Consider the following 25,693-nt stretch of genomic DNA (forward strand, 5'->3'; position numbering starts at 1 on the left):
GCAGAGCCGAGCAGTTTGCGGGGACGGCTGGAACGGATCACGGGACGGCTGGTGGAGCAGAGCAGCTGGCAGAGCGGAGCGGAGCTGAGCAGGTCGTGGGGAAGGTGGAAGCAGAATCCCATGGAGAGGCAGGGCAGTCGGCCCTGGACCACGTAAGGTGCCCCATTCTACCCAGGCTGGCGGGGGTGGGGGGGGAAACCCCTGCAGATAGACTCTTGAACTCTGGGGCTGCACTGACCCGGGACAGAGACTTTTGGGTTGTGGGACTTTTGGGACTGTGGGTGATTTTTGGGTTGCTGGACTCTTGGGACATTTGAGGTATTGGACTTTGGAGTCTTGGGGTGATTTTGGGGTTGCTGGATTCAAGAGCCCAGGGAAAAGGACACGGCCTAGTTGAGGTGTTTTCCCAATTTAATGCTATGTTGTTTATCTCATGTTATTAAACATTTTCTGCTACACCAAGACTCAGGCTTGCAAGAGGGGAAATATTGCCTCTTTGAGGCACCCAGGGATGTGTGTGTAAGATTTTCCCAGGTCACTGGGTGAGGGCTCGAGCTGGTTTGCATTACGTTGTAGGGAAGGGACCCCTATGTATTGAACCCGGCCCTTGCTGCTATCAATTTGGCCTGGGAGAAGGGTTACACTAAAATCCAGTGTTTTGAAATTTTACCCTATTAAATGTCCAAACTTCAGCTGATGAAAGCAGAGTTTTTAAAATGTGCAGCAACACAAACCCCAGGTGTGATCTTATCTATCATAAGCTAAGGGAGCTTGAGCTAGGTCAATACTTGTCTGGCAGGCCTCTAGGGAAAACCTAGATGCTGCAGGAAGTGATACTGGTGATTCAATAGGGGGCACAGAGTCAGCTTGGAATCAGTATGCAAGCAGAGTGCTAGAGCCCAATGTGCTGCTACAGGTGCCATCTTCAAATGACACTTAAAGTCACTGGTCCTTAGAAAACCCTGTAACACTTTTCACAAGCGTAGATATGTTAACAGTGTTGGTCTAATCAAAATCCAGTACAGGTAATTGCATTTTACTCACCCATACTTCTCTTGCAGCTCTAATTAGTAGTGTTATTCTGCTCTCATTCTGAATGAGTTATTCTGCTCTCATTTTGGCCAAACTATGTCTGGCTGTTTTAAAACCAGTCACAAGAAATTATTTTCCTGGTCATCCTCTCAGGAGGCCAGATGAAATGATCACAGTGGTCCCTTCTGGACTTGGAATCAATGAATCTGAGTTTGTTGTTGTTGTTGTTTGTTTATTTGTTTGTTTGTTTAAGTTAGCTTCCTGCCCCTTAGAACTGCAGTGCTAGATAGGAGACTGGTGGTTGAATGTGCTCTCTCCTCGTCCTCTGGACAGGGGCGGCTCTACGATTTGCGCTGCCCCAAGCACGGCGGCACGCCGCGGGGGGGCGCTCTGGCGGCTGCCGGTCCCGCGGCTCCGGTGGACCTCCTGCAGAGGGTCCGCTGGTCCCGCGGCTCCGGTGGACCTCCCGCAGGCATTACCTACTTTTCTTTCACGTGGCCAGCATAGAACATAAGAGATATCCAGAGGGAGAAGCCCAGCGCTCCCCACTCCCCTCCACAGAGAAGGGGAAAAGTCCAAAATCTTTCTGTAAGGAGGAGTATGGTTGTTGATGATCAATCATCCCAGGTGGTCCAGCTGCTTTTCATTTCAATGGTTAATATAGTGTGTTAGGTGTGACATAAAGGACATAAGGATCAGCAATGCTGTGGGATCCTGGTGGGGAACAGGCTACCTTTGCTGCTGCAGGTGGTGTCTGGCTTGTGCACTTGTGCCTATCCTTTCTTGTTTAAACTCTGCCTCTTCACCAGCAGCAGGACTGAAAGGTTACTGCTGGATGATGGTAATCTTTGTGTCCTGCCTGCTTTGCTTAGTTTCAGACACCCCATGTCCTATGGAATAATGCAAATCTGTCAAAAATCATAGAAATGTAGGACTGGAGGCGACCTTTAAAGGTCACCAAGTCCAGCCCCTTGCTCTGAGCCAGGACGAAAACCTAACCTAAAAATGTTGGTACTCAGTTTGCTGCTGCTAACACTTGTTGATTTGGGTGCTATGCAGGATAATTGCCGTCATAATAGATATGTGAACTAGTGGCTAGACCACCGATTACATAGGCTTGAGTATTCAGTAGATCAGCTTTAGGGGAAGAAACAGGCCAGTAGGAGGAGGAGCCAGCATTATAGTAATATTTCCTCTCTCCTCACCTGTGACACACAAAAGTAACATTTCAAAGAAGCCTGCTATTCCCTTTCCACTTGAAATTTCATTACTGCAACATTTCAAAATAAAGGTGATTTCTTATGGTGTTCCATGTTTCAAAGCAAAAATTAGACACTAGGAAAATGTGGGTAAAATACAGTTTTTTGGGGGTGCAAAATCACCAGTGATGGAACAGTGCAATTTCAGAACAAATTATCACCCTAAAATGTGTCATTTTTTCTTGGCTTTGTGTTTGTTCAGTCCTCTTTTCAGAAAGCCATTAGACACCATTTTAATAACAGGCTTCTAAAATCTTATCCCTGCCTATTCAAACTCCTCTGTAAATGTAAATATTCTTTTCCAGTAGATCTTTCCTTCCAAGCAATTCAAAAGCAAATGACATGGTACATGTATATCATTTAACATTGGAGAGGCTTGTTACAGCTCACTAAACACTTGTGGCATTAATTCTGCTCCCTTTTCTCTCTGTAGCCCAGCACTGAAAACACATTATGCTTGGCACTTCTGAAAGCCATATACCAAACTGGAGTGTATTTGCTTACTAACAATGGCATCTGCTTCCAAGCAGGTTGCAGAGGTTGCCTTCCCTGCTCTTTTGGCTGGTTTCATTACTAATTGTACTGGTAGCCACATAGCTGCTGACGTAATCGGCTTGTCTCATCTGAACATTGTGACTCTTCATTTACTGCACCTGTGGTGAGATATATGATTCCTGTTTATTTTGAGGGTAAGGTCTGGCACCCAAATGGCCAAGGTGAGAAATCTGTTGTACCAATATGTGATAAATACATACACAATATGCACCTGTAACTTCACCATTCATTTTTACTTTCTCCAGAATATAACCCAAAATCAGTGAATCATATACATAGATTTTAAAGAGATCCTCCATAATAATTTCTTTATCATCTTGTTATTCAGTATAGTTAATATGTGATCATTTTCATGAATCATATGATCCAGTTCTATGATTCTATGATCAAAATGACCTTTTTAGCCAAAGTCTATTAATAAAAAAAGTGCAACAAAGTAGTGGAACATGCAATTGGTTGTCTGTCTACATATACAGAAGATGGTCTTGTGATTAAAACATTGGATGAGAAGTTGAGATTTGGGATTTGTTTCTGGCTCTGCCACAGATTTATTGTGACCTTGAACAAATTACTTTAGCCTCAGTTTCAGCGTGGATAATAGTACTAATGATACTAGTCTCCGAGTAGCAGGGGGATTGTAATGTTAAATTCTACAAAGTGCTTTGATTTCTTCAGATGGAAGGGTCTAGAAAAGTGTCAAGTATGAGTTATGATTTTACAACAGTTAAAATCAATGAAGGGCTGGAAACTCAGCAAAGGCGTTTCCACTGTATCCGTCCATTGCTTCCTCTCACTCCTTGGGAAGAAACCTAGAGCTGCAAGGGGCCTGGGACATTCTGTGGTGAAGCCCTGTGTCTGTTCAGCAGCTCTGTCTCTGCTTTCCCCTGACCTCAATTTCCCCCTAAACCCACCTTAAAGAGGGAGGTCACCACCATGAGTTGGAGAGTGGAAGTGTTATACAGCTTGTGTCTGTGCTACGTTTCTTGGAAATTTCTGTTGGACATGAAGGGAAATACCCACTTCTCCCTTGATCTGCCTACTGCCCTTCTTCTCCATTCTGCATAGATCCTTATGCCCATGAAGCTCCCTATATAAGGTCCAGGAAACCCTCCATGTGTAGCTCAAAAGGACTATCTGCCCAGTAATTTACACTTTACTCATATCTCTTTAAATCCTATTTTAAAAGTTACAGTCAAAATGTAGAGGAATTGTAACTGTCGTATTTTCAAATGTTTAAATGTTTCTTGTTTATCAATTTTTTAAATTAATTTTTAGTAGATCTAGTAATGTAACTTCTGGTGAGGGACATGTAAGGAAAAGCAGCAACACAAATATCTTAAATTCTCTTTAGCTCCCCCAAACCAAAAATATTCTGCACTATGGCTATGACCTGGTTTTTATTGTTAGAATCCTTCAGCATGCTGGGTTTTTGATAATATGATAGACAGCCTTTGACCTCTAGGTTACTGATCATAATTCATTTAAAGTAGGAGGCATGGAGTGAAAAATAGGGAAGAGGATTTCTACCACCCTCAGTCCTTTTAAAATGATAATTTCAGGGATCTTCAAGAAGCAGGATAGATGGGACTGTCGAAATACTAGAAGTCTGTAGCCCCATATTAAATTAATTATATCTTGGATTTTGTTCTTTGTAATAACGTTTTTAACCCTGGATGTTTTTGACTGAATGATTGAATTAGTTTTTCCTAGTGTTTGATTTAATTTATCTTTTTAAATTGAATTTGACCTTGTAAAAGGAGTAGGATTGACAGATTTGAAGACACAAGTCTTCTATCCATAGAGCTGAATGGGCAATGCAGACTCTTCCACACTGCCCCATCAATGAGCTTCAGGCAGGCTAGACGAACCATCTCTTGGGGTAAGAAAGTACTGCAAATTAGTCTCCATGCTCATTTGATATTTGACCTCTCTGCTCAGGCTACTTGCCTTGTTGCCATTTAGTGCTAATCGTATTGATAGTTTTTGTGATGTGGATCCATATCACATAGGCTGAACTGCGTACAGTTGGCAAATGTCTGTTTTGAATTCAAACCAGTAACTTCAGCAATGAAAAGTTCAGTGTCCTGTTATCAAACCCCTGAGCACTCCCACAACTACCAAGTCCCTTTCATTTAATCTTTTATTAAGGACCCAGTTGAGCAAAACAGCTAAGCATATTCTTAAGTGCTTTATAGAATCAGGATCTAAATGGCCAATTTAAATGCCAAGTCATTTGCATTGCCTCACACAAATATTGTATGGAAAATCAGTATTAGTTTACAAGGAAATTGCCAACAATAAACATCAGACAAGCTTTCCACGTGCATACTGGTGGACTTCTTAGAAGCTGTTGAGTTAGTAGAACATAAGGTACTGCTAACCTGCTCACATGACATAGCAGAAATAGAGGGCACAGCACTACAATGGCTCTGTCCAATTGTTCCTCTCCAGTAGACCTCAGAGAGGGATGATTCGTAATTGCTTTTCCTTTCTGAAGAAGCTCACATATGGAGTACCTCCGGGATCCATAATACTGTCCTATATTGTCTTTCTCTTCAATATATATATATGAGATCACAAAGCCTAGAATGAAGTGCATGAAGGTTGAAACAAGAAGGTTTTCTTGGTCAATCTGGCTATGAACAAACTTCCAGAGGTGATTGTGTGAATGCAGTGTTTGGCCATCTTCAGGAAACACTGCAAAATCTTCCTTTTTGATAAAGCATTTCCACCACAACAAGAATGACACTTAGTACATTGACACCCTTTCTATCTGCACTCCCCTGAAGCAAATCAGACAGACTTGAAACTATCAAACAAAGAAATTGACTGACCAACTGAACCAAAACATCCCAGACTCTACCCTAAGCAGAGGTTTTTACTGTGAAAAGGGAGAAGAGCCAGAGATTCCATGAAGTCCACTAGCCCAGATACTACGGTGATGGGTGACAGTATAAAACCCTAATACATGACATTGTGAAAATCACTTGAGGTGCATTCATTTTTATCAAATGTGTCTGGCTGGGTAATACTTCTGGCTTCAAATCTGATATTGGAGATGTGCAATAAACTAAGCATGATATTCTTATACAGTATTACTATCAATATAGACAGTACAAGTAGGTTATGTTTATTGATAGCAAGACGAAAGTACAGTATTTCTCCCATTGCAGCATTTGTTCTTCAACACCTGTGATGGAAGTGCTTTTCATTGTACTCTATGCTATACAGTCATAGCAGTGCTTCCAATTGCTAATCTGCTAGGCATAGAACAGTGTAGTAGTCTTGCCAAAGAAAGCATAGACTTTTGATTTGTCTGTAGAGAAGGAGAAAAATTTCCTAATCTCCTGAAAAGTAATGTCCATATTATTATATATATTCTAAGGAATAGTATATTTAATTAAAGATGTCCGTGGAAGGTTAGGAAAAATCCTGGTATCTGCCAGCTTGAACAACCTTTTCTGGACTAGTGGAATTTAATTACCACCTGCTGACTTCCACTTACCCATCAGTACATCCTGGGATTGTATGTTGGAACTGAAGATGAAAACGGAAAGTGTCCTCCTCTCTGTTTTCTAGTAAGCACTAGAGACCAGCAAAAGAAATGAGAGATTTGTTCTCTCAACCCAATACTCTTTTAATTTTTTTCCACTTGCATAGTGCAGGCAATTGGGCCCCAGACTGCACTTTGGGAAGATTGTACATTGGCAATTATGTCTGGCTGCAAAACTGCTAGGACAACCACATGTTCTTGTTGAACAGCTAAATATGAGATCCAGTCATCTTATAAATATTTTCCAAGTTTGCCTGTAGCGGTGATAGGTGATAAAAATTTGGGAAAGAGAAAGCAATTTTAAAAAGTGTTTGCAGTAACATGCTAAAGAGTTTCATATAAAAATATAAATAATATTTATTTTACAAACATGTGTTTTCTTTGCTTTGTTTCCTGAATTACAATATGTAATAGCTGTGTGTTATACTTTCTTACATTCCATGAAATTACATGTACTAATTGTCACCCCCGCATCAGTGGCAGACTGTTCATGAAATCTGGCACAACTTTCAGATGTCTTGCAAGTAAACAGTGTTCATCTTTCTAAATAGCTTATAAATATTCAGGAAAACCTGTCTAGTTTCCAAACGAATGAATTATTGAAGCATAAAAATAAATAAAACCTTTCCCTTTAAAAATGGTTAAAAAAACCCCAAATGATGATCGATGTTTGGAATAATGAAATATCCTAATAATGTAGCATGAGACATGGGCGTGATCCAAAGCCCATGGAAATCAATAGGAACCTTTCTATTGACTCTCGGGCTTTGGATCAGGCCCAAAGTTAGTTATGTTACATAAACATAGGTTTATATAAAATGGTTATTAACACTGTACTACGTAGTTAAGATATTTTGGGTAATAGTAGTAGTTTATTTTATCAGTGAATTTTGAAGGAAATAAGATTGTTTGTCCTCCCTCCCTATTCTATATACTTTTCATTTGAAAATCTGCTCACACTAGTAAAACTGTTTTTATTTTGAAGTATTGTAGCTGTTAAGATTAAATTTTACAACTGTAAGCTTCTACTTTATTACCTTTTGTGGAATGGCATACATGGAGCTTTGCTGTTATAGTGAAGAAACAAGGAATTAAAAAAATAATTGCATAATGAATGATGACATGTGAAATTAGTTTCGTAGCAGAAAAACACCCTGGAGACCATTCAGTTTGTCACAGAATCTTCCCAGGCACCGCAGCATTAGCTCAGCTGCATGATTCCTCCATATGGCTGAAAGGCTAGGGTAAGCTGTCCCTGGTTGTACAGTTTTATGTCAGGAAAAAAATATCACCAGTGGGTTTGGTTTTAAGTGAATTACGATTAATACTTTTTTCTGGTCTGCTTGAGATTGAAGCAGTTATGGTTGAGTGACAGAGTTTTCTTTGGACCTGAATTGATTTTTGATTTTAGCTTTGAAAAAACTTGTCCTTTTAAAAAGGGATTTGTATATAAAATAGTAGCAGAATACACCCAGAGAGAACATGCAATGCAAGACAAAGGAAGATAAGGAAGGAGTATATTGCTTGCAAGTGAATATGCTGAATGATTCACAGTGGAATCCATTAAGGGACTCTTCATTGTGAAAGATTGGTACTCCTGGAATGAGACATATTAGATTAATATATTGTTACAAACTTTGTCAAATTGAAGCACATTTTGCAAATAATAGGATTCGGTTTTAATCAATACTTAATGCACATTTTTAACATTATGCTGCTCACTACAACTATGAGTGCAGAAAGTGCCACATTTTTATATATGTACCGTATATAATACACTCTCTCTCTCTCTCTCTCTCTGACCTAAAAGAACATTATTAAGCCTGCCAAGTGATTCACTCAAATGTGAGGAGATGCCAGAATTAAGGCTGCCTGTACAACCTTATTGCCCCTTTGTGCATATGCATTATGATAAAGTGTTTAATTACCCAGCCCAACCTATAATTTCTGAATAAGAGAATGAGAGAGTTAGTATATGTATTTTTAAATGAAAATTCTCATTTATTTTCTTGCATGCTTTTGTTTAAATTGACCCTTGTTTAGAAACAGAGGGCCTGATTCTTTCTCATTTGCTCAGGATTTACATCCATGTAAATGAGAGAATAGGGGTGTTCACCAGGGTCTGGTCCCACAATCATGCAGAACTATATTTAGTTCTATGCCTAAACTGTTTCAGTTCCTGTTTGCCAATTCAACTTTTTCATTTTATAATTCCCTATAAGCATCCCTACCTCACAGGTTGTCTATCCACACTGCTGGTTTTTAAGGATTATGCTTTGTCATGATGATTGTCCTGATTCGAGGTGTTATCCTGAAGCTGGTTTCATCTGCTTTGAAAGCTACAGGGCGTGTGTATTACTAGAATTCATTCTTAACATTAATTCTGCTAAATCAGGTATGAAACATGGAGAGATTAACAGATCCATTAAACTTGCCTATAGGCAAAATTTCCTCCTAATCCCTGACAGTTAGTGGTTGCTTTATGCCATGAAACATCAAGATTTTTATTACTTATGCATTTTTTATCTCACTAATGTAACTGGATGTTCTCATTATACATATAACTGTCAAATTTGTTTTGAATCATGTTAATCTCTTGTCCTCAATGACATCTAGTGGCAATAAATTCTATAGGTTAATTATGCATTGTGTCACAGAATATCCTTTTATCCATTTTTAATTAGTTTCTTTTCAGCTTCATTGGCTCATTCTTAGTAAATGCAGGTGATATAAATTCCTTTTTCCAAATCTCATATAATATATTCCCGAAATGGGACTTTCAAATGGTTTGTAACAGAAGTCTGAACATTTAAAATATTCTAGAGAGCTATTCAGAACCTTGAAATCTCACGGATTCTTATATAATTTTTTAACATTACTAAGGTAGCCTGTCTTTAAATAATATTTTCCCCTTCACATACCTATAGGCATTAATCCTTGGGTAAATTAGCCAATAGAGTATACAGTAATGCACAAGGTCTGAATGCTGTATATGTTTACATATTGTAATAGAATTATGGTTTATCTGAGATTTATTGTATAAATGTGTAATCTGAGGCACAGACGGTGACTAAATACAATTCTGTTTGTTTTATATTGCTGCCTAGCACTGTTTTAATGAACTCAGAATTATACTGTAGCACCTCTCTTTGCTGTTTTGAAAAATCTGTAGTACAAACAACTCAAACTATAGAGAATAAATTTGACATTCCTTGCAATCAGATTTTAGTTTTCTTCTACAGTTTGTCATTCTGTCCTCTGCATCCATATTTTAATGTAAGTTTAGCAATGAGTAGATTCCCCACCATACATATTTTTTCTTTTTATTTTCTTCATGTATTCTAACATATTTTCTCATTCCATTTCCCCTTCTTTGAAATGTAGTGAGCCTTGTAATTTCTCACACCTGACACAGTCCCACGGGCCTTATGCTTGCAAAACTTTCCGTTGAAGTCAACAGGATTGTGGCCATTGGTTGCAACTATGGTGTTACACTGGCATTTTTAATTAACATTTCCAAGTCTAATACAAATCTTTATGGCATATTATTTTAATTCCTCAAGACTAAACTTATTTTTAGTATCATTACTAATTGTTTCCAGCACTGACCAAAATAAGGTAGGTGCTTTCCAAACATAAAGGAAGCACCATCCCTGTTCCAATGAGTTTAGCGGAAACAGCCTTGGGTATGGGAAAGAAGAACAATGAACAAGTAAGCTAAATGGCTGATGATTGGCCACATACTCATCATAAAAGTTTTTTCATGGCAAAATGTTAGAGAGAGAGAGATGTTGAAGAAGTCAATATGGGAGATAAAGAAAGCCTGGAGGAAAGTTTTAGCTATCTGGACAGTCAGAAAATATTTTGTAGGAAGCTTACTTTGGCTCTTGTTAACCAATGTTAACTAAGTTTCAGTCACAAATATCAACATATTGAATCATTATCACACTTTAGAATGTTTAAGAAGTAAAAATAAATTCTTGTTTAATTGTATTAGCTTTAATTTCATCAGGGGCGGCTCCAGGCCCCAGCATGCCAAGCGCGTGCTTGGGGTGGCATGCCTCGGGGGGGCGCTCTGCCGGTCACCGGGAGGGCAGCAGGCAGCTCCAGTGGACCTCCCGCAGGCGTTCCTGCGGAGGGTCCGCTGGTCCCGCAGCTTCGGTGGGGCATCCGCAGGCACGCCTGCGGGAGGTCCACCGGAGCCGTGGGACCAGCGGACCCTCCGCAGGCACGTCTGTGGGAGGTCCACCGGAACCGCGGGACCGGCGACCGGCAGAGCGCCCCCCGCGGCATGCCGCCGTGCTTGGGGTGGCGAAATGGCTAGAGCCGCCCCTGAATTTCATTAGTTGTTTTAATGAATGAATGTGAAATGTCTTTCAATGTATACAATCAAACTAAAAAATGAAGCTTTATTCAAAATTAAGAGCCAAAAACTTGAATCCAAGACAACATAAAAATAAACATTTTCAGAAGTATTTGAGTGCAAATATATTTTAGGGCAGAAAAACATTTTTAAAAGACTGATTTGCTGATGCTCCATCAAAAATGAGGGGTGAAATCCTAGCGATATTGAAATCAGGGGGAATTTTGCTAGTAACCTCATTGGAGCCAGGATTTCATCTGAGTTATCTGAATCTAGTTGAAATCAACAAAGAGGGTTCTGTAGTTGTAGGAGTGTTGTTAAATTATGGGGGGACAAGCTCATTATGTGCTGTGACAAAGTCAGGCTGGACAGCTGTAAAAGAGTGGTGGAAGGCAGTATATGAGCTCTAGAATGGTAACGGTCTTTCCCCCTTGAGCTGAAAAGAGGTTACTCCAGGTCAGCTAGGGACACCTGAGTCCAATTAAGGGCTGTCTGTGACCTTTAAAAAAAATCTTTCCTGGTGAGAGTGAGGGAAGTGAGATAAGGTACCTCAGGGAGAAAAGGTTTCTCCTGGTTGGAAGGCTGCTTTTCTCCCTATAAGGGAAGTTACCAAGGTACCTGCCTGTTTGGAGAAGGACTGGCATCCTAGAGCTAGCATAACAAGGCAGCACCCCAGAGAGGGGCCAGGGAGAGAGATTCCCTTTTTGTGTTATGAATTTTTGTTTGTTTGTTTGGCTGAAGAGTGCTGCTTGGGTCAACACTGAGGCCCAGCTTGTAAAATATTGAAAAATAAAATCTGAGTGAGGAATAAAAACTCTCTGGACTGGAAGTGATTTACTCCAGAGGGGGAAGTGCTGAGCATGGTGAGGCAAAGGAGGTGCCTTTCCCCAGTGCTTTCAAGGTCAGGAAAAGAGCTGCATGAACAAACCTAGTCCAAATTTTGATTTAGCATTATGTGTGAAGTGAGAAAAGATGACACTTGTTACATTTTGACACAGCAAAAATATTAAACATACCATTTCATTTGTGTGTTTGAGTTCAGCATAACTTTTGTCTCTGCTGTGAAGCAGCAGAACTGCTGATAGGTGCTCTGCAAAAGCTAATTATACACAGTGTAATTGAGCATCCCTGATACATTACTGTCCTTCAAACTACTCCAAGTTGTCTGGGCTCAGAGAGCCCCATTTCTCCTCTTCATAAAGGAAGTGTGTGGGTGGAGTGGCGGGGATGAATTGGGAGAAGTGGGTTGCCTCAGTGAGGCAGAGGGGAAGGCTTGAGCTATCGTAAAAACCTGTTTGGTTTCTTCAAGAGTCGGTCCTCAATAAGCTAATGATATTTTTCACTTCATCCTCCTAAGGCATGTTAAAGGTCTCGAGTCTTTTGGGGAGCAGAGCACACACCTGGAGCTTGCATATTGGTGGCAGAGGTGCATTAGCAATTAGCAGAGCCTTTTTAGTGGTTGGATGTCTCATGTTCTTGCCTCATTGGGAAGATGGCACATGGGAATTGTTTCACAACAGGAGTAGTCCAATATCTTGGTGGAGTGTGTGTAGTAATTGGGGAGGGGGTTCTCAGGGGAATGGGCATAATAGAGATGAGTGAGCAGATGTCTTTACTATGGGATGTGTGGAGCACACAGAGGAGGTGGTACCTCTGTGAGAGACAGGCCTTTCCCTAGATCCTGCTGCCTCCAAAGAGAGAGGTCAGCAGTGTCCTTAGAACAGCTCCTAGTTGTGCATACCACCGCTTGGGGATATTATTCTATTGTTTTCTAGGGTTGTTTAGTTTGTGGGCATGCGGAAAAGCCTGTTTTACTCTGGTGAAGTTTTCAGGTCAGTTTTTGGCACTCAGAATATTTCTTCAGCACTAAATAAAAGTCTATGGATTTTTCTTATGATATGTGTGTAGAAGGTGTGGCTTTCATTAAGCAAAACAATTTACACTAGATTATGCAAATTGTATCTACCTATAGAGAATTAACAGATGGATTTATTGGGGCATCTAATTTAGTATCTGTGTCATCAAAACCCAATTATAAAATCACTCCTGAATGATTGTTTTTGAGGAATGAGTTCTTCCTATTGCTGATGAGGTGTTACATTGTGTATATTTGGTTAAATCAATAAAGAATGGTGCTGTAAAACCAAGATGAACTATTAATGTATATCTGAAATACATTCCAGTTTATGTGCTGCACTAAATGAGAGATTGAATTTTGCATGCTGTCATTGTTCAGCTCAAAGTCAGCTGAGATTGCAGTTCTGTTATTGTTTGTGTACATATAAATATTTCTAAATGTTTGCTAGAGAAAGTACAATAGTAGTAGTGGTTATTTAAAATGACTGAATATGGTAGTGAAGTAAAATACCACTATTCCTGAATAGGGATGTTGTGGATGATTGGACATCAGTTTCACATAGGAGGCCCAGGAGAGGGCTTTGGTGTTCATCATTGGCTTTAATACATGATAATTGTGTAAGATTATCAACATTTAGTTAGTCTTCTGAGCAGAGCTATAGCGCTTCTGTAGGGAGTTCTAACTCTGTGTCAGTTAATTCAAGCAGGCATTTAAGGCCCTCCAAGACATGCAAGGGTAGATCATAAGCCGCTGTAAATTGTCATAGCTCCATTCTAATCAAGGATCTGCCCCCATACTGTCTCAAGAATGCTCTTGGCAGCATCTACAGTTAAAACATTTTTTTAGAACACCAGTTTGGTCTTAGTGTTCTAGAATCACTATATGTTAAAACTCCTTAAGGGAATGGTAGATACGTTAGGCCTTCTGTTACAGTGTATATTCTTTCCTGGTGAAGGAAACAGCAATAAGCCTTGATAAGCTAGCTTCCCTAAGGGTATGTCTACACTACAAGACTATTTCGAATCAACTTAATTCGAATTTGTGGAATCGACCTTATGAAGTCAAAGTTGTGTATCCACACTAAATACACTAGTTCGACTGTGTGAGTCCACAGTAACGGGGCCAGTGTTGACTTTGGAAGCGGTGCACTGTGGGAAGCTATCCCACAGTTCCCGCACTCCCCACTGCCCATTGGAATCCTGGGATTTCCCCCCAATGCATGCTGGGGGGAAAAATGTGTCGAGGGTGGTTTTGGGTAACTGTCATCATTGAACCGTCAATCACGCCCTCCCTCCCTCCCTCCCTGAAAGCGCCTGCGGGCAATCTGTTCGTGCACTTTTCTGCTCAGTGACAGCGCGGGCGCCACAGCACTTTGAGCACGGATCCCGCTGCAGTTATGGCCGTTGTCAACTCCTCGCACCTTATCGTCCACCTCTTCCACAGTCAGCTGCTGAGAAATAGGGCTACTTTTCAATGGTGCTGCAAGCACTGGTGGACCATGGGGGACGTTTTACCAACATCAATGTCGGGTGGCCAGGCAAAGTTCATGACGTGCGTGTTTTCAGGAACTCTGGTCTGTTTAGACGCCTGCAGGAAGGTAGTTTCTTCCCGGACCACAAAATAAGTCTTGGGGATGTGCAGATGCCTATAGTGATCGTCAGGGACCCAGCATACCCGCTAATGCCCTGGCTCGTGAAGCTCTGTGCAGGCGCCTTGCACAGCGACAAGGAACTCTTCAAGTACCAGCGAGCAGTGAGCAGCGTGACCTGTGACTGTTCAGTTTCTTTACAGAGAAGCTGAACCTGCCCCTGTTTCTTTACCAAGTGACGATTGACTAGCATCTGCAGTTACATACCCCGCCCACCCCGCTTCCCCAACTTCCAACACACGTTTAAAAATAAAATACATGTTCCACTGTAACTTTACAAAGGTTTCTTTATTGATGACTTTGCGTTACAGGGTTGAAACTGGGACACGGACTGTGCTGGGTAGGGTGTGCAGTGATGTAAAGACCGCCTGTAAACTCGAGGAATGACAGGCTCCTGCTCCCAGAGTGGTCTGCAGTGCCGGACTGGATGTTTCAACGGAGCCTGCCATCCCTCCTTTTTGGGACTCTGTGTGCGGGGGCTATGTGGCCTTTTGACGGGGGAGGATGGATACAGATTCCTCTGCTGCGTGGCTCTGTGGTCCAGGACAGGGACCGTTGCATGAGATCTGTAACCCCCCTCCCCCGCTACAAAGTCACGTACCCCCCCACCCACACAGAACCTGCAAACCACCTCCCATACCGACCAGGGTGCGTACTGACTGCAGTGTGTGTGCGACCTGCTGCTGATCCTGCCCCCGTGTCTGTACCCTGTAAAGGTGATTGTCCTGTCAAATTACCAACCCCCTTTCCCCCCTTCAAACACAGTCTCCTCTAAAAGAACATGACGGAAACAGTAATTAACAGAAAAGTATTTTTTATTATCAACTAGCCAGTTAGGGGATGAAACTGGGATGGGGGCTTGGGTGAGGCGGGAAGGAAAGGACTTCTCAAAATTTAGGGTATGAGAGCTTTTGGGTACTTGAGCACTCTGCTGGGGTGCAGTGACAGTTTACACGGCCTCTGGCGCCCCTCCTTCTGGTTATTTTGAGTGAGGGGGGTATGGGACTTTGTGGCGGGGGAGGGCGGTTGCAGATACACTGCAGGGGGGCTCTGTCCTCCTGCCTGAGGTCCTGCAGAACATGCACAAGGCGCAGGAGCATGTCCGTTTGCTCCCTCATTAGTCCAAGCAGTGTTTGAGTCGCCTGCTTGTCTTCCTCACGCCACCTCTCCTCCCGTTCGCTGTGTGAGCGCTGGTACAGAGAGAGGGTCTCCCTCCACTGGCTCTGCTGGTCCGCCTCGTCTCGGGAGCACCCCATAAGTTCAGCGAACATCTCGTCCCGTGTCTTTTTCTTTCGCCGCCTAATCTTTGCCAGCCTCTGTGAGGGGGATGCTGTGGCGGGTCTGGAGACAGTCGAAGCTGTGTGATGGGAAAAAGGGAGTGAATTCCTTGCAAAGATAAATTTTTGCGAACAATGAACACAGTCTAGTCTGTCTCTGTGAATTCTGGGTTGAGATCCCAGTGCCTGATGGGGCAAAAACCATTTTCGCGGGTGGTTCTGGGTAAATGTCGTCAGTCATCCCTTCCTCCGGGAAAGCTACAGCAGACAATCATTTCAAGCCCGTTTTCCCTGGATTGCCCTAGCAGACGCCACAGCGTGGAAACCATGGAGCCTGTTTTGCCTTTTGTGCCTGTCACCGTATGTGTACTAGATGCCGCTGACAGAGGCGGTCCAGCAGCGCTACACAGCAGCATGCTTTTGCTTTTGCATGACAGCAGAGATGGTTACCAGCCATACTGTACCATCTACCATACCATAAATTGGTAATAAGATGATCATGGTTACCAGTCCTTTTGCACCATTTGCTGCTGTCATAAGTGCCCCTGGCTGCTCTTAGCCAGGGGCGCAAAAGCCAAAATTGGGAATGACTCCCTGAGTCAATCCCTCCTTTTTGGTATCTAAAAATAGAATCAGTCCTGCCTAGAATATGGGCAAGTGTACTAGAGAACCACTGTATCAGAGAACCAGAGAGCACAGCTGCTCTGTGTCAGATCCTGCAGAAATTATGAGCTGTATGCTATTCACAGGAGATGCTCCTGCAACAACCCCACCTGTTGATTCCGTTCTTCCCCCAGCCTTCCTGGACTACCGTAGCATTGTCCCCCCACTTGTGTGATGAAGTAATAAAGAATGCAGGAATAAGACACAGTGACTTGTTAGTGAGAAATGAGTGGAAGGCAGCCTCCAGCTGCTATGATAGTCCAGACAGGACAGTAAGGAGTGTGGAGGAGAGGAGCCCAGCATCCCTCTGCTAGTCCAGGGGCAATTGAATCTTTTTTTTACACATGAAGGGTGGGGGCTGACGGAGCTCAGCCCCCTGTTTCTATGATGACGATGGTTATCAGCCATACTGTACCATCTACCAGGAAAAATTAGGGCCAGGCGCCCTTGATCGACCTGACGGATGCTAGTCAACATGGTTACCAGCCCTTTTGCACTGCCCCATGTGCCAATAGGCTGATGATGAGGACGGGTACCAGTCGTTTTGCACCATCAGCCACTCATGGCAGGGGGGAGCAAGGATGTTGGTGTTGAGTGCTGCAGCATCGCGTCTATCTGCAGCATTCAGTAAAGATAGGGTGACATGTAAAAGAGTCAAGAGAGGACTGTTTTCCCTTTCACTTCTGGGGGTGGGTGGGGGGTTGCGTAAATTGCTGAGCTATGCCCTGACCCACCGCGGACACTGTGTTTGACCCTAGAAGCATTTGGAGCTCAGCCAAGAATGCAAATGCTTTTCAGAGAGACTGCAGGAACTGTGGGATAGCTTGAGTCCTCCAGTCCATGAGCGTCCATTTGATTCCTTGGCTTTCCGTTACGCTTGTCACGCAGCAGTGCGCTGAGCCCCTGCTATGGCGTCTGTCTGGAGATTTTTTAAAAATGTTTTTTAATTCGTCTTCTGTAACGGAGCGCTGATAGAACAGATTTGCCTGCCCTTACAGCGATCACGTCCGCATGGTCCATGCGGGAGCTCTTTCTTTATTTTGATTTTTAACTGCATCACCACACGTGCTGATTGGAGCGCCACGCTGGGCAAACAGGAAATATTCAAAAGTTCACGGGGCTTTTCCTGTCTACCTGGCCACTGCATCCGAGTTCAGATTGTTGTCCAGAGCGGTCAGTGGTGCACTGTGGGATACCGCCCGGAGGCCAATACCGTCGATCTGCGGCCACACTAACCCTAATCCGATATGGTAATACCGATATTAGCGCTACTCCTCTCGTTAGGGAGGAGTACAGAAACCGGTTTAAAGAGCCCTTTATACCGATATAAAGGGCCTCTTAGTGTGGACGGGTGTGGCGTTAAATCGGTTTAATGCTCCTAAAACCGGTTTAAACGCGTAGTGTAGACCAGGCCTTAGAAACTCTGGTTCCTTTAGGCTACACATGAAGTCAAATGGCTTCTCTTGCAAAGGTGGAATCCTGTTTGTGTCCGAAGGCTGAGTACTGGTATAATAATTTAGCTGAAATGACAGCTCTCGACAGACTCCTTTATAAACAATGGAAAGAACTTCAGAAGTTTCAGGACTCTGGATAGATTTTGAAATCACTGGAAGCTGCAGGTGCTCAGCACTTTTGAAAACCATGGCAGTGGGCTTTATTTCTCTTAGGTACAAGCAAATCATTACCTTTATAAACATTCTTTAAAATGAATAAATATTTAATCAAAAAAGAGAGAAATTATAGTTACTTGCAACATTTTTACCTCAGTACCTTCAGAAAAGACCACTTGTCTATACCTTTTACCTTTAGCTTCATTTATAATTGCTGTATTTTTGCATCTGTGTTTGTGGATTCCAGACATCTGCCTTAGCACCTAGTGTATTTGTGAAATTATTTGTGTTGCAAGAAAAATGTTGCTTTTGTTCATAAATGTTTGTAGGAGGCCAGCAAAGATGTCAGAGGGAAAGAAAGAAGGAAATCGAACATCACCTACTTGAAACCATCTCACCCCTCCAAAGCCCATTGACTGAAGTTTTTCCCGTTGACTTCACAGAAGCCAACTTTGAGTCATGGTGTATGTTATTTTAAGCGCAGTTGATTTTGCTTTTTAAATGGTGGAAAAATAAAGACCTATCTGTGATCACCACTGTATTAAAAGGTGGGGGAACCTGCCTATGCCTACAGTCTAACTAGAGCTGAAAAGGCACTTAACAGCCAAAAAGATTTAATATAGTGGGAGAACTTTAATAGCTAGTTAAATAAATGAGTGTCTTATCTGAGCCTTGACAAGTTTCTAATTTAATGGGCTGAACACACTTTCAGTTGTTATTAGTCTAAGAGCTTTAAGATTTAACAAAACCATGCTTGGTTTGGCAAGGTATTTCAAGCTAAGATTTTTTACTTATTTTTATTATTACTATACAAACAGTCTATTACATTTCCCCCTGGCAAAAGGGATGGTCATCTCACTTTAATTTTTTGCTTGGATTGTCTAGGAAAACGAAATCAAGGAATGTGAAATTTGTCAATCAGCTGTCAGGTGAAGTAGGCTAAACTGAAACAAAGCTACTAAAAGTGAAGTAATATGTCATTGGTTAAGCTAAAACTTACATTTTGTTTCTTTTTACTCATCATTTTTAAGATGAATGTAATCAGTTGTCAAGGCAGAATTACTGGGTGATAAATATGTGCCGCTAAAGGCAGACATAGCAGTTACAATGAAATATCACCAAATACAAATGCAATAATGAAGGAAAATAATTTTGAGTCATGATATTGATTTGAGCCATAGTAGAAAAAGAGCACTGCTGTTACAATCTCTGTAGGCCCAGACTTGACATGGAATCTGGAGTATTAAATTACTGCAACTTTATTAGTTGAGGAATCTGATGCTAATCCTCTTGAAGCCAAGGCAAAACTCCTTAACGTTAATGTGAGAAGGAGCACACCTACTCTATTTTTGCAAAGGCATAATCATTTCAGCCCTTGTCGTAAATTGCAGCAATCTCAGGACTACTCTAATTTATGTTGATTTTTAACTGCCCTCCATTACAGTGAAATGTGTTCTGGCTGCACTCTCTCCCTTCTTTTAGTGTACCCCTACAGCAGGGGAAAAGATGATGTAAGCGAAAGCTGCCTATGTCTGCTTTGCACCAGCCAAGGATTCCCACACACCTACGGTGACCAGATGTCCCGATTTTATAGGGACAGTCCCGATTTTGGTGTCTTTTTCTTGTATAGGCTCCTATTACCCCCCACCCCCTGTCCCGATTTTTCACATTTGCTGTCTGGTCACCCTACACACACCAGGGGAATCTTCAGCTGTCGTAAGCAGTCCTTTGTGCTGCCAGAGCAGAGCAGTTGTATCCCAGTGACTGGTTATAGTTGTGTTTAAAATTTGCTAGCTCTTATTCTCTATTTCCAATGGGTGGCTGTTCTCAAGGCTTGCTTTCATTGTCCAAAAACTTTGCATTATAATAAAATAAAAATATTTAAATACATCTTTTTGTTAATGAATCAAAATATTCTGAAGAGTATTTCGTTTAATATCCATGACATTTGGAATGCATGTGATAAGAACTATGGAATGCACTGCATAAGAACTTTGTATTCCATACATTCAGTGTTGAAATTAGAATTTTAAGAAACCTGAATATTTCTGTTCTGTTACTGGATATGCACTAGAGCCTTCTAGTAGCCAAATTATTACTTCTTATCTTTCCACTAAGTTAGCCAAAGACTATAGTGGATAAAGAGCTCATTCCTACATCCTTCTAAAGTCACTAGTAGTTCTGCCACTGACTTCCCGGGGAACAATATCAGCCCCTAATTTTCTATCTGATGTTTCAAGATATTGTGTTCAAGTCTTCTTCAAGCTGTACATACATTTTTATTGATTTCTTATTTTATTTCTGTCAAATCAATTAGAAATGCATTGTTCTAGATCCTTAGAGGGGTCCAGGAAGCCAGTTGCACCCCAGATCCTGGGGCTGTTTTTACCCCATCTGTGTGAATTTTCTTTAGCTGGTAACTTATCCCAAGGAGCCATCTGTCAGCTAGAGAGCTATTTCAGTGCATCTGTAATCTTGCTGACAACACACTTGTAACCATTTATGTCAGAGTTTTCAGGGGCTTTATGTAGGAACCAGCTGTATGCTTGCCAAGAATTCCTCCAAATGGAGGGAATACCTAGCTGAGATGAGGTCAGTTTCTGCCCCCTTTTGGCCCACAGAGTTTTGTAAAGGGAATGGAGGATGGGCCAGGAGCTGAGCCATTCTTATTGATATTCCCCTTAATTTTCTTTAGGAAAAAAGTAAATATCTCATCCCAGCAATAAAAGAAATAGGGTCTCATCTAAACTGATAAAAGGAAATACTGTTTTGTATACAGTACACAATCACCCCGTGGAGCTCATTGCCACAAATATCAGTGAGGCTTAGTAGGATTCAAAAAAGGCATTGACTTTTCTATGGATGGCGAGAACATCCACAGTTACATTGATAACATCCACAGTTTGTTTGTTTGAAAGGATATAGAGCTTCATGGTACAAGCCAACTGTGAATTGTTGTATATTAGGAAGAAATTCCACTAAGGGCAATTTATTCCATAATTGTCTACTACAGGATTTCTTGCCGCTTCCTCAGAAGCAGGAACTACTGACCAGTGTCCAGGGGCGGCTCTAGCCATTTTGCCGCCCCAAGCACGGCAGCACGCCGTGGGGGGTGCTCTGGTGGTCCTCCCGCAGACACCGGAGGGTCCACCGGAGCCGGCTGCCACCCTCCTGGCGACCGGCAGAGCGCCCCCCATGGCATGCCGCCCCAAGCACGCGCTTGGCATGCTGGGGCCCGGAGCTGCCCCTGCCAGTGTCAGAGACAGGACACTAAACTAGACAGGCCACTGGTGTGATCCAGTATGGCAACTTCTACAGTATGTTTCTATTTAATTAATTTTTTTAAAGAAATAGCCAAGCCATATCACATTAGAATATGTTTGAGTGATAAAGTTAAACAAAGTGCAGTTATGTCTAATGTGGCCCTCTGTTCCATTTCAGAGCTCCCACCTCTGACTCATGGACCCTTAGAAGGGTCCAAATTTGCCCTCATTTTATCTAGCTTAACTTGGCCATTTTTAAAGCTAAGTGTTTTGTAATGTGGCCACTTATTTTTGTAGGTAAAAAGTTTATAGAGTATGTCTGCACACTTCCATTCTTATATAAGAACAATCTGAGTCGGACACAGTTTTACTGCACATGCTTTCTGAAATGACCCAGCCTTTAGCTGTAATGATAACCTATACAAAATCTGCTATACAAAACTGCGTTAAGGCAATTTTATCTAACCGTTGTCTTTTGTATTGCTACAGTTTTATTAAACTTTTGATATGATCTCATCTAAACTGCTCACTGGTGACTGCACTGTCATGTGGTAGAGATTTCAGACATAGAAGGAATGGATAGCAGTTGGATTATGGAGTCTTTAACATCTAGGTTGCCATTCAAAATCCATCCCAGGTTGATACTGAGCAAATGCTATTGCCAGCTGATGGCTGTTCAGTAGCCTTTCTGCAGTGAGTTGGTGATCTTGGTAAGTTGGTTCCAGCTGCTAGTAGGCAGGTGTCCTCACCACAACAATCACCAATTCAATTGCCTCCTTCAGTGGTGGGTTCTGTCCATTGTCTCTTTGCTGAGCCTATCTGCCCTCCCACTCTTAGATGTGTTCTCTATGACAGATTTGAGGTATGTTGGTAGAATGCTGCAGGAAGGTTTGAACTGCCACTATCCACATTGTACTTGTTCTGTGGCTAAATAGGGGCTTTATATCTCTGGGTCTGGCATAACTAAAATGCATTTAAAACAAGTCTGAAAGGTTAAAAATAGATATTTCAAACTGAACTGATTTAATGTCTCATCTGTCCTTTTACAGTTGTCATTCTCATAGAGCTTGTAAATGCAACGTTGCAATTTCTAGTATGCAGAAAACGCTCTTCGCCTCTTCCATTTTTAATATAGCTGGATTCACTTTGTAGGTGATTATATGTACAGTGCATGCAACATCTTAAATATAGACATGGGGCCTGTACCTGCTCCCACTCAAGTCAGAAAAATTCCTACTGACTTTCATGGTGCAGGACCAAGCCCTTAGAACCTGATCCAATAGATAAAGACATACAGCTCATGATTCAGCAAAGTATTTAAGCATGTGCTTAATTTTAAGAACATAAATAGTCTCATTAAAATCAGTAGGCGTTAAGCACATATTTAAAGCTAGATTACTAACCTCAGGGATTCAAAAACATGACTCAGGCTACAGAAGTCATGAAGCTGGCTTAAAAATTGTGAGATTATAAAATTTAATGCATTTTGGGTTTTCGTTGTTTTGCCTTTTGGTTTTTGAGCATTAGGGGTCACATTTCCAAACGTGTTTTCTGCAGTCATTAAGGCTGGAAACTTTTCTTTGTTTTATGAAAGCTGTTATCTCGTTGCATGAGGAGTTTTTAACCACATTGCTTGAGGGGCTTTAATGAAAACACCAAATATCATGAGACTCCTAGTAAAATCACAAGAGTTGGCAGCACTGTTAAGCATGTTCTTGTGTTCCTTGCTAAATCAAAGGCTTAAATAACCAGAGTGGGAAATCCCAGAGATCAGTCAGCTTGTTGCTGCAAGCTAACAAGATAAAAACATTTGAACGGGTCCTTGAAGTGGTATGCTACTAAATATAGATGCAGACATTTTTAATGAATATTTCATCTAAAGGACCTTACTAATTAAGATACACCTCTCAAGTGAAACCAGGAAAATTACCATTGATAATTGTGCTGTTAAAAATGTGCACCCTTGCATCTCTGAAATAGCTGTGTAGTGAAGGTGTGCACTTTGTGAAGGAGAGAGCTTTTGATGCATTCCCTGTGCAATCCTAGCCCATCTCTGCAAGCATAGAAAACTCTTAAGGAAGCAAAGCTAAGGAAATTGCTTTTGTGGTAGGAGACAGCGAGCTCCTGCATCTCATGGAGCATAGCTCCACAAGTGGTCCTTGTGCCCGGTGAGGACAGTGGCTCGGGCTACACCATGGGGAGGTCAACACATGGGGAGGAATACGACAGCCTAAATCATTCATGTAGGGCAGCCTGGCAGATGTGGAGTTACCCTGAAGCGGAGGGTCTCTGTGTTGCTCTGTGCCTGGGAGACAAGATGTCCACTTCCCCTAATCACCACAAGCTTTAATGGTGAGCATTCATTTCATTCAGACTGTGTGTTGGCCACAAGTTTTGATCCTAAAGCAGGTCCCACTGGATTCACAGCTGTTTGGGTCCAAATATAATATAAGGGCCACTGTATTGTTTAACCTTTCTCTGAGACTGTTCTCTTTGGCGGGGGGTGTGTGTGATTAGTTGTATTGTTCTAGATTATTTTAACAAAAATGCACATCCCCAAAAATCAGTGTATAGTAAGTACTGGATTTTAACAAAAAGGAATATTTACTTTTTTAACGTGAACCTTTCATGGTCCAATAGAAAAGCAATGCAGGACAGCAGACTTACATCTATTGAATGCAGTGAAGTAGAATGAAGGTGCCAGACTGTTTCCGTTTAATTCAGTGTCCATATGTCAGTTTAATAATGAACCTCTGCTTACAAGGCTATCCTCAGGCCGGCCGCTGGGGAGATGAACAGTGTGCCCTGCCCTCAGCCCACCCATGCCTCCACTACCACCTGCAGAGACCCGCTGCTACTTCCATATAGGCAGCAGATTGTGCTGGTTCCACTGCACAGTAGGCTTCAGCACTTGTGGAGGTGGAGAATTTGCCCCCTAATGAAGTGATTGGGGGAGAGGGGGAGAGGAAATTCTTCAGTCAAAGGCTTCCACCACATTAGATAATAATAAAAGTATAGCAACTAAATAGCACCGATAAATACCTCTGCTGTTGTACCAGCTGATTTTTGTTGTTGTGTCTAGGGTGACCAGACAGCAAGTGTGAAAAATCGGGATGGGAGTGGGGGTAATAGGAGCCTATATAAGAAAAAGACCCAAAAATCGGGACTGTTCCTATAAAATTGGGACATCTGATCACCCTAGTTGTGTCTGAGTTTTATATAACCACTGCTTATCTCCAGAAACAAAACACATAAAAAATACATAAATAAAAATAGCATTACATCTTTGAGAAGGAACAGCTGAGATACCAGCTAGTGAAAGCTACCTCTCAAAGCACAGAAATTTAGTAGAAGTATTTATGATAGAGTAATTGTTATGTTTCGATCTTTTAGGTACCACGATCAACAGGATGTTACTAGCAACTTTCTTGGAGCTATGTGGTTGATTTCAATAACTTTCCTATCCATTGGATATGGTGACATGGTACCTAATACATACTGTGGGAAAGGAGTCTGTTTACTTACTGGAATAATGGTAAGTGTCACTGATTTTCTTCACTAACTTTCTCATGTATTCAGTTAAATCAAGTCTAACTTCTTGGTGGTGGTATAAAATGCTTATCAGTAGTTTGTACAGTACATGGGTTGCTTTGGGCCACTCCCTAGATCTTTCATTCTGGCGGTAACTGAGAGCATTCACCTTCTATAGGCAGGGCCGCCCAGAGGATTCAGGGGGCCTGGGGCAAAGCAATTTCAGGGGCCCCTTCCATTAAAAAAAAAAGTTTCAATACCATAGAATACTATATTCTCGTGGGGGTCCCTGTGGGGCCCGGGTCCTGGGGCCAATTGCCCCACTTGCCCCCCCGCCCCGGGCAGCCCTGTCTATAGGTAAATGCAGAGCTTTAGCATAAAACACGGAGAAACCAAATCTAACCTGCTGTTGTTCTGAGAATCAGAGTGTCAGTAAAGCCTGTTTCTAAAGGTTACGATTTAGCGACAACACTTATGGATCTTGCTTTGTGTATGGGTATATGTAAGTAGATCAGTAATAATAGCAAAACTATAATGCCTATACCCGTTTCTTAAAATTTTTAAGTTATTTAAATATATAGAAAAGCTACTGTGGCTTGTTTTACTGTGCATGAGTTTTCTAAGATAGTCCATATATATATATAATTGCTTTTAAGTAGGTTTATATAATATGTCTACCATAAGTGCAATGCAAATGTGATATTTGTTACTATATTATAATGTTTAATTTTAATATTTGGCTAATGCACTATAACTGACAGTGATATTTGGTTAAAGCCAAATAGTGGTTAGAGCAACAAATGACAGTCACATGTATTTCATTTGATCTTATTTTGCTGCAGAATGTTAGTAATGAAGGGCTTGACCCTGCAATTCTTATTCATGAAAGTGCCCATTAAATGTAATGTAAGCTGGCCCCAAATCAGCACCAGTAGTAACCCAACTTCATATACTGTAGTTATATTTTTCTATTATTTCAATAACTTTCTATTCTTGTGTTCACACATAATAAAAAAAATACAGCTTGAACACCTGCCTTTCATTAAATAGGTATTGGGATCTTGGCTCATATCTAATGATA

The 25,693-nt window shown here is 41.7% G+C and overlaps 1 protein-coding gene across 5 annotated transcripts in view; it reads left to right on the forward strand.

Annotated features, from left to right (window-relative positions):
- The window catches only part of KCNN2 (potassium calcium-activated channel subfamily N member 2), a 176,863-nt gene that overhangs the window by 115,415 nt on the left and 35,755 nt on the right, over window positions 1-25,693 (forward strand). For all 5 annotated transcript variants that reach the window (XM_045020092.1, XM_045020090.1, XM_045020089.1 and 2 more), the window contains one exon: window positions 24,475-24,616. In XM_045020092.1, the coding sequence (XP_044876027.1) occupies window positions 24,475-24,616 (142 nt within the window). The remainder of the gene's footprint in view (window positions 1-24,474; window positions 24,617-25,693) is intronic.

The sequence above is a fragment of the Mauremys mutica genome, chromosome 6, assembly GCF_020497125.1.
Source record: "Mauremys mutica isolate MM-2020 ecotype Southern chromosome 6, ASM2049712v1, whole genome shotgun sequence".
NCBI lineage: Eukaryota > Metazoa > Chordata > Testudines > Geoemydidae > Mauremys > Mauremys mutica.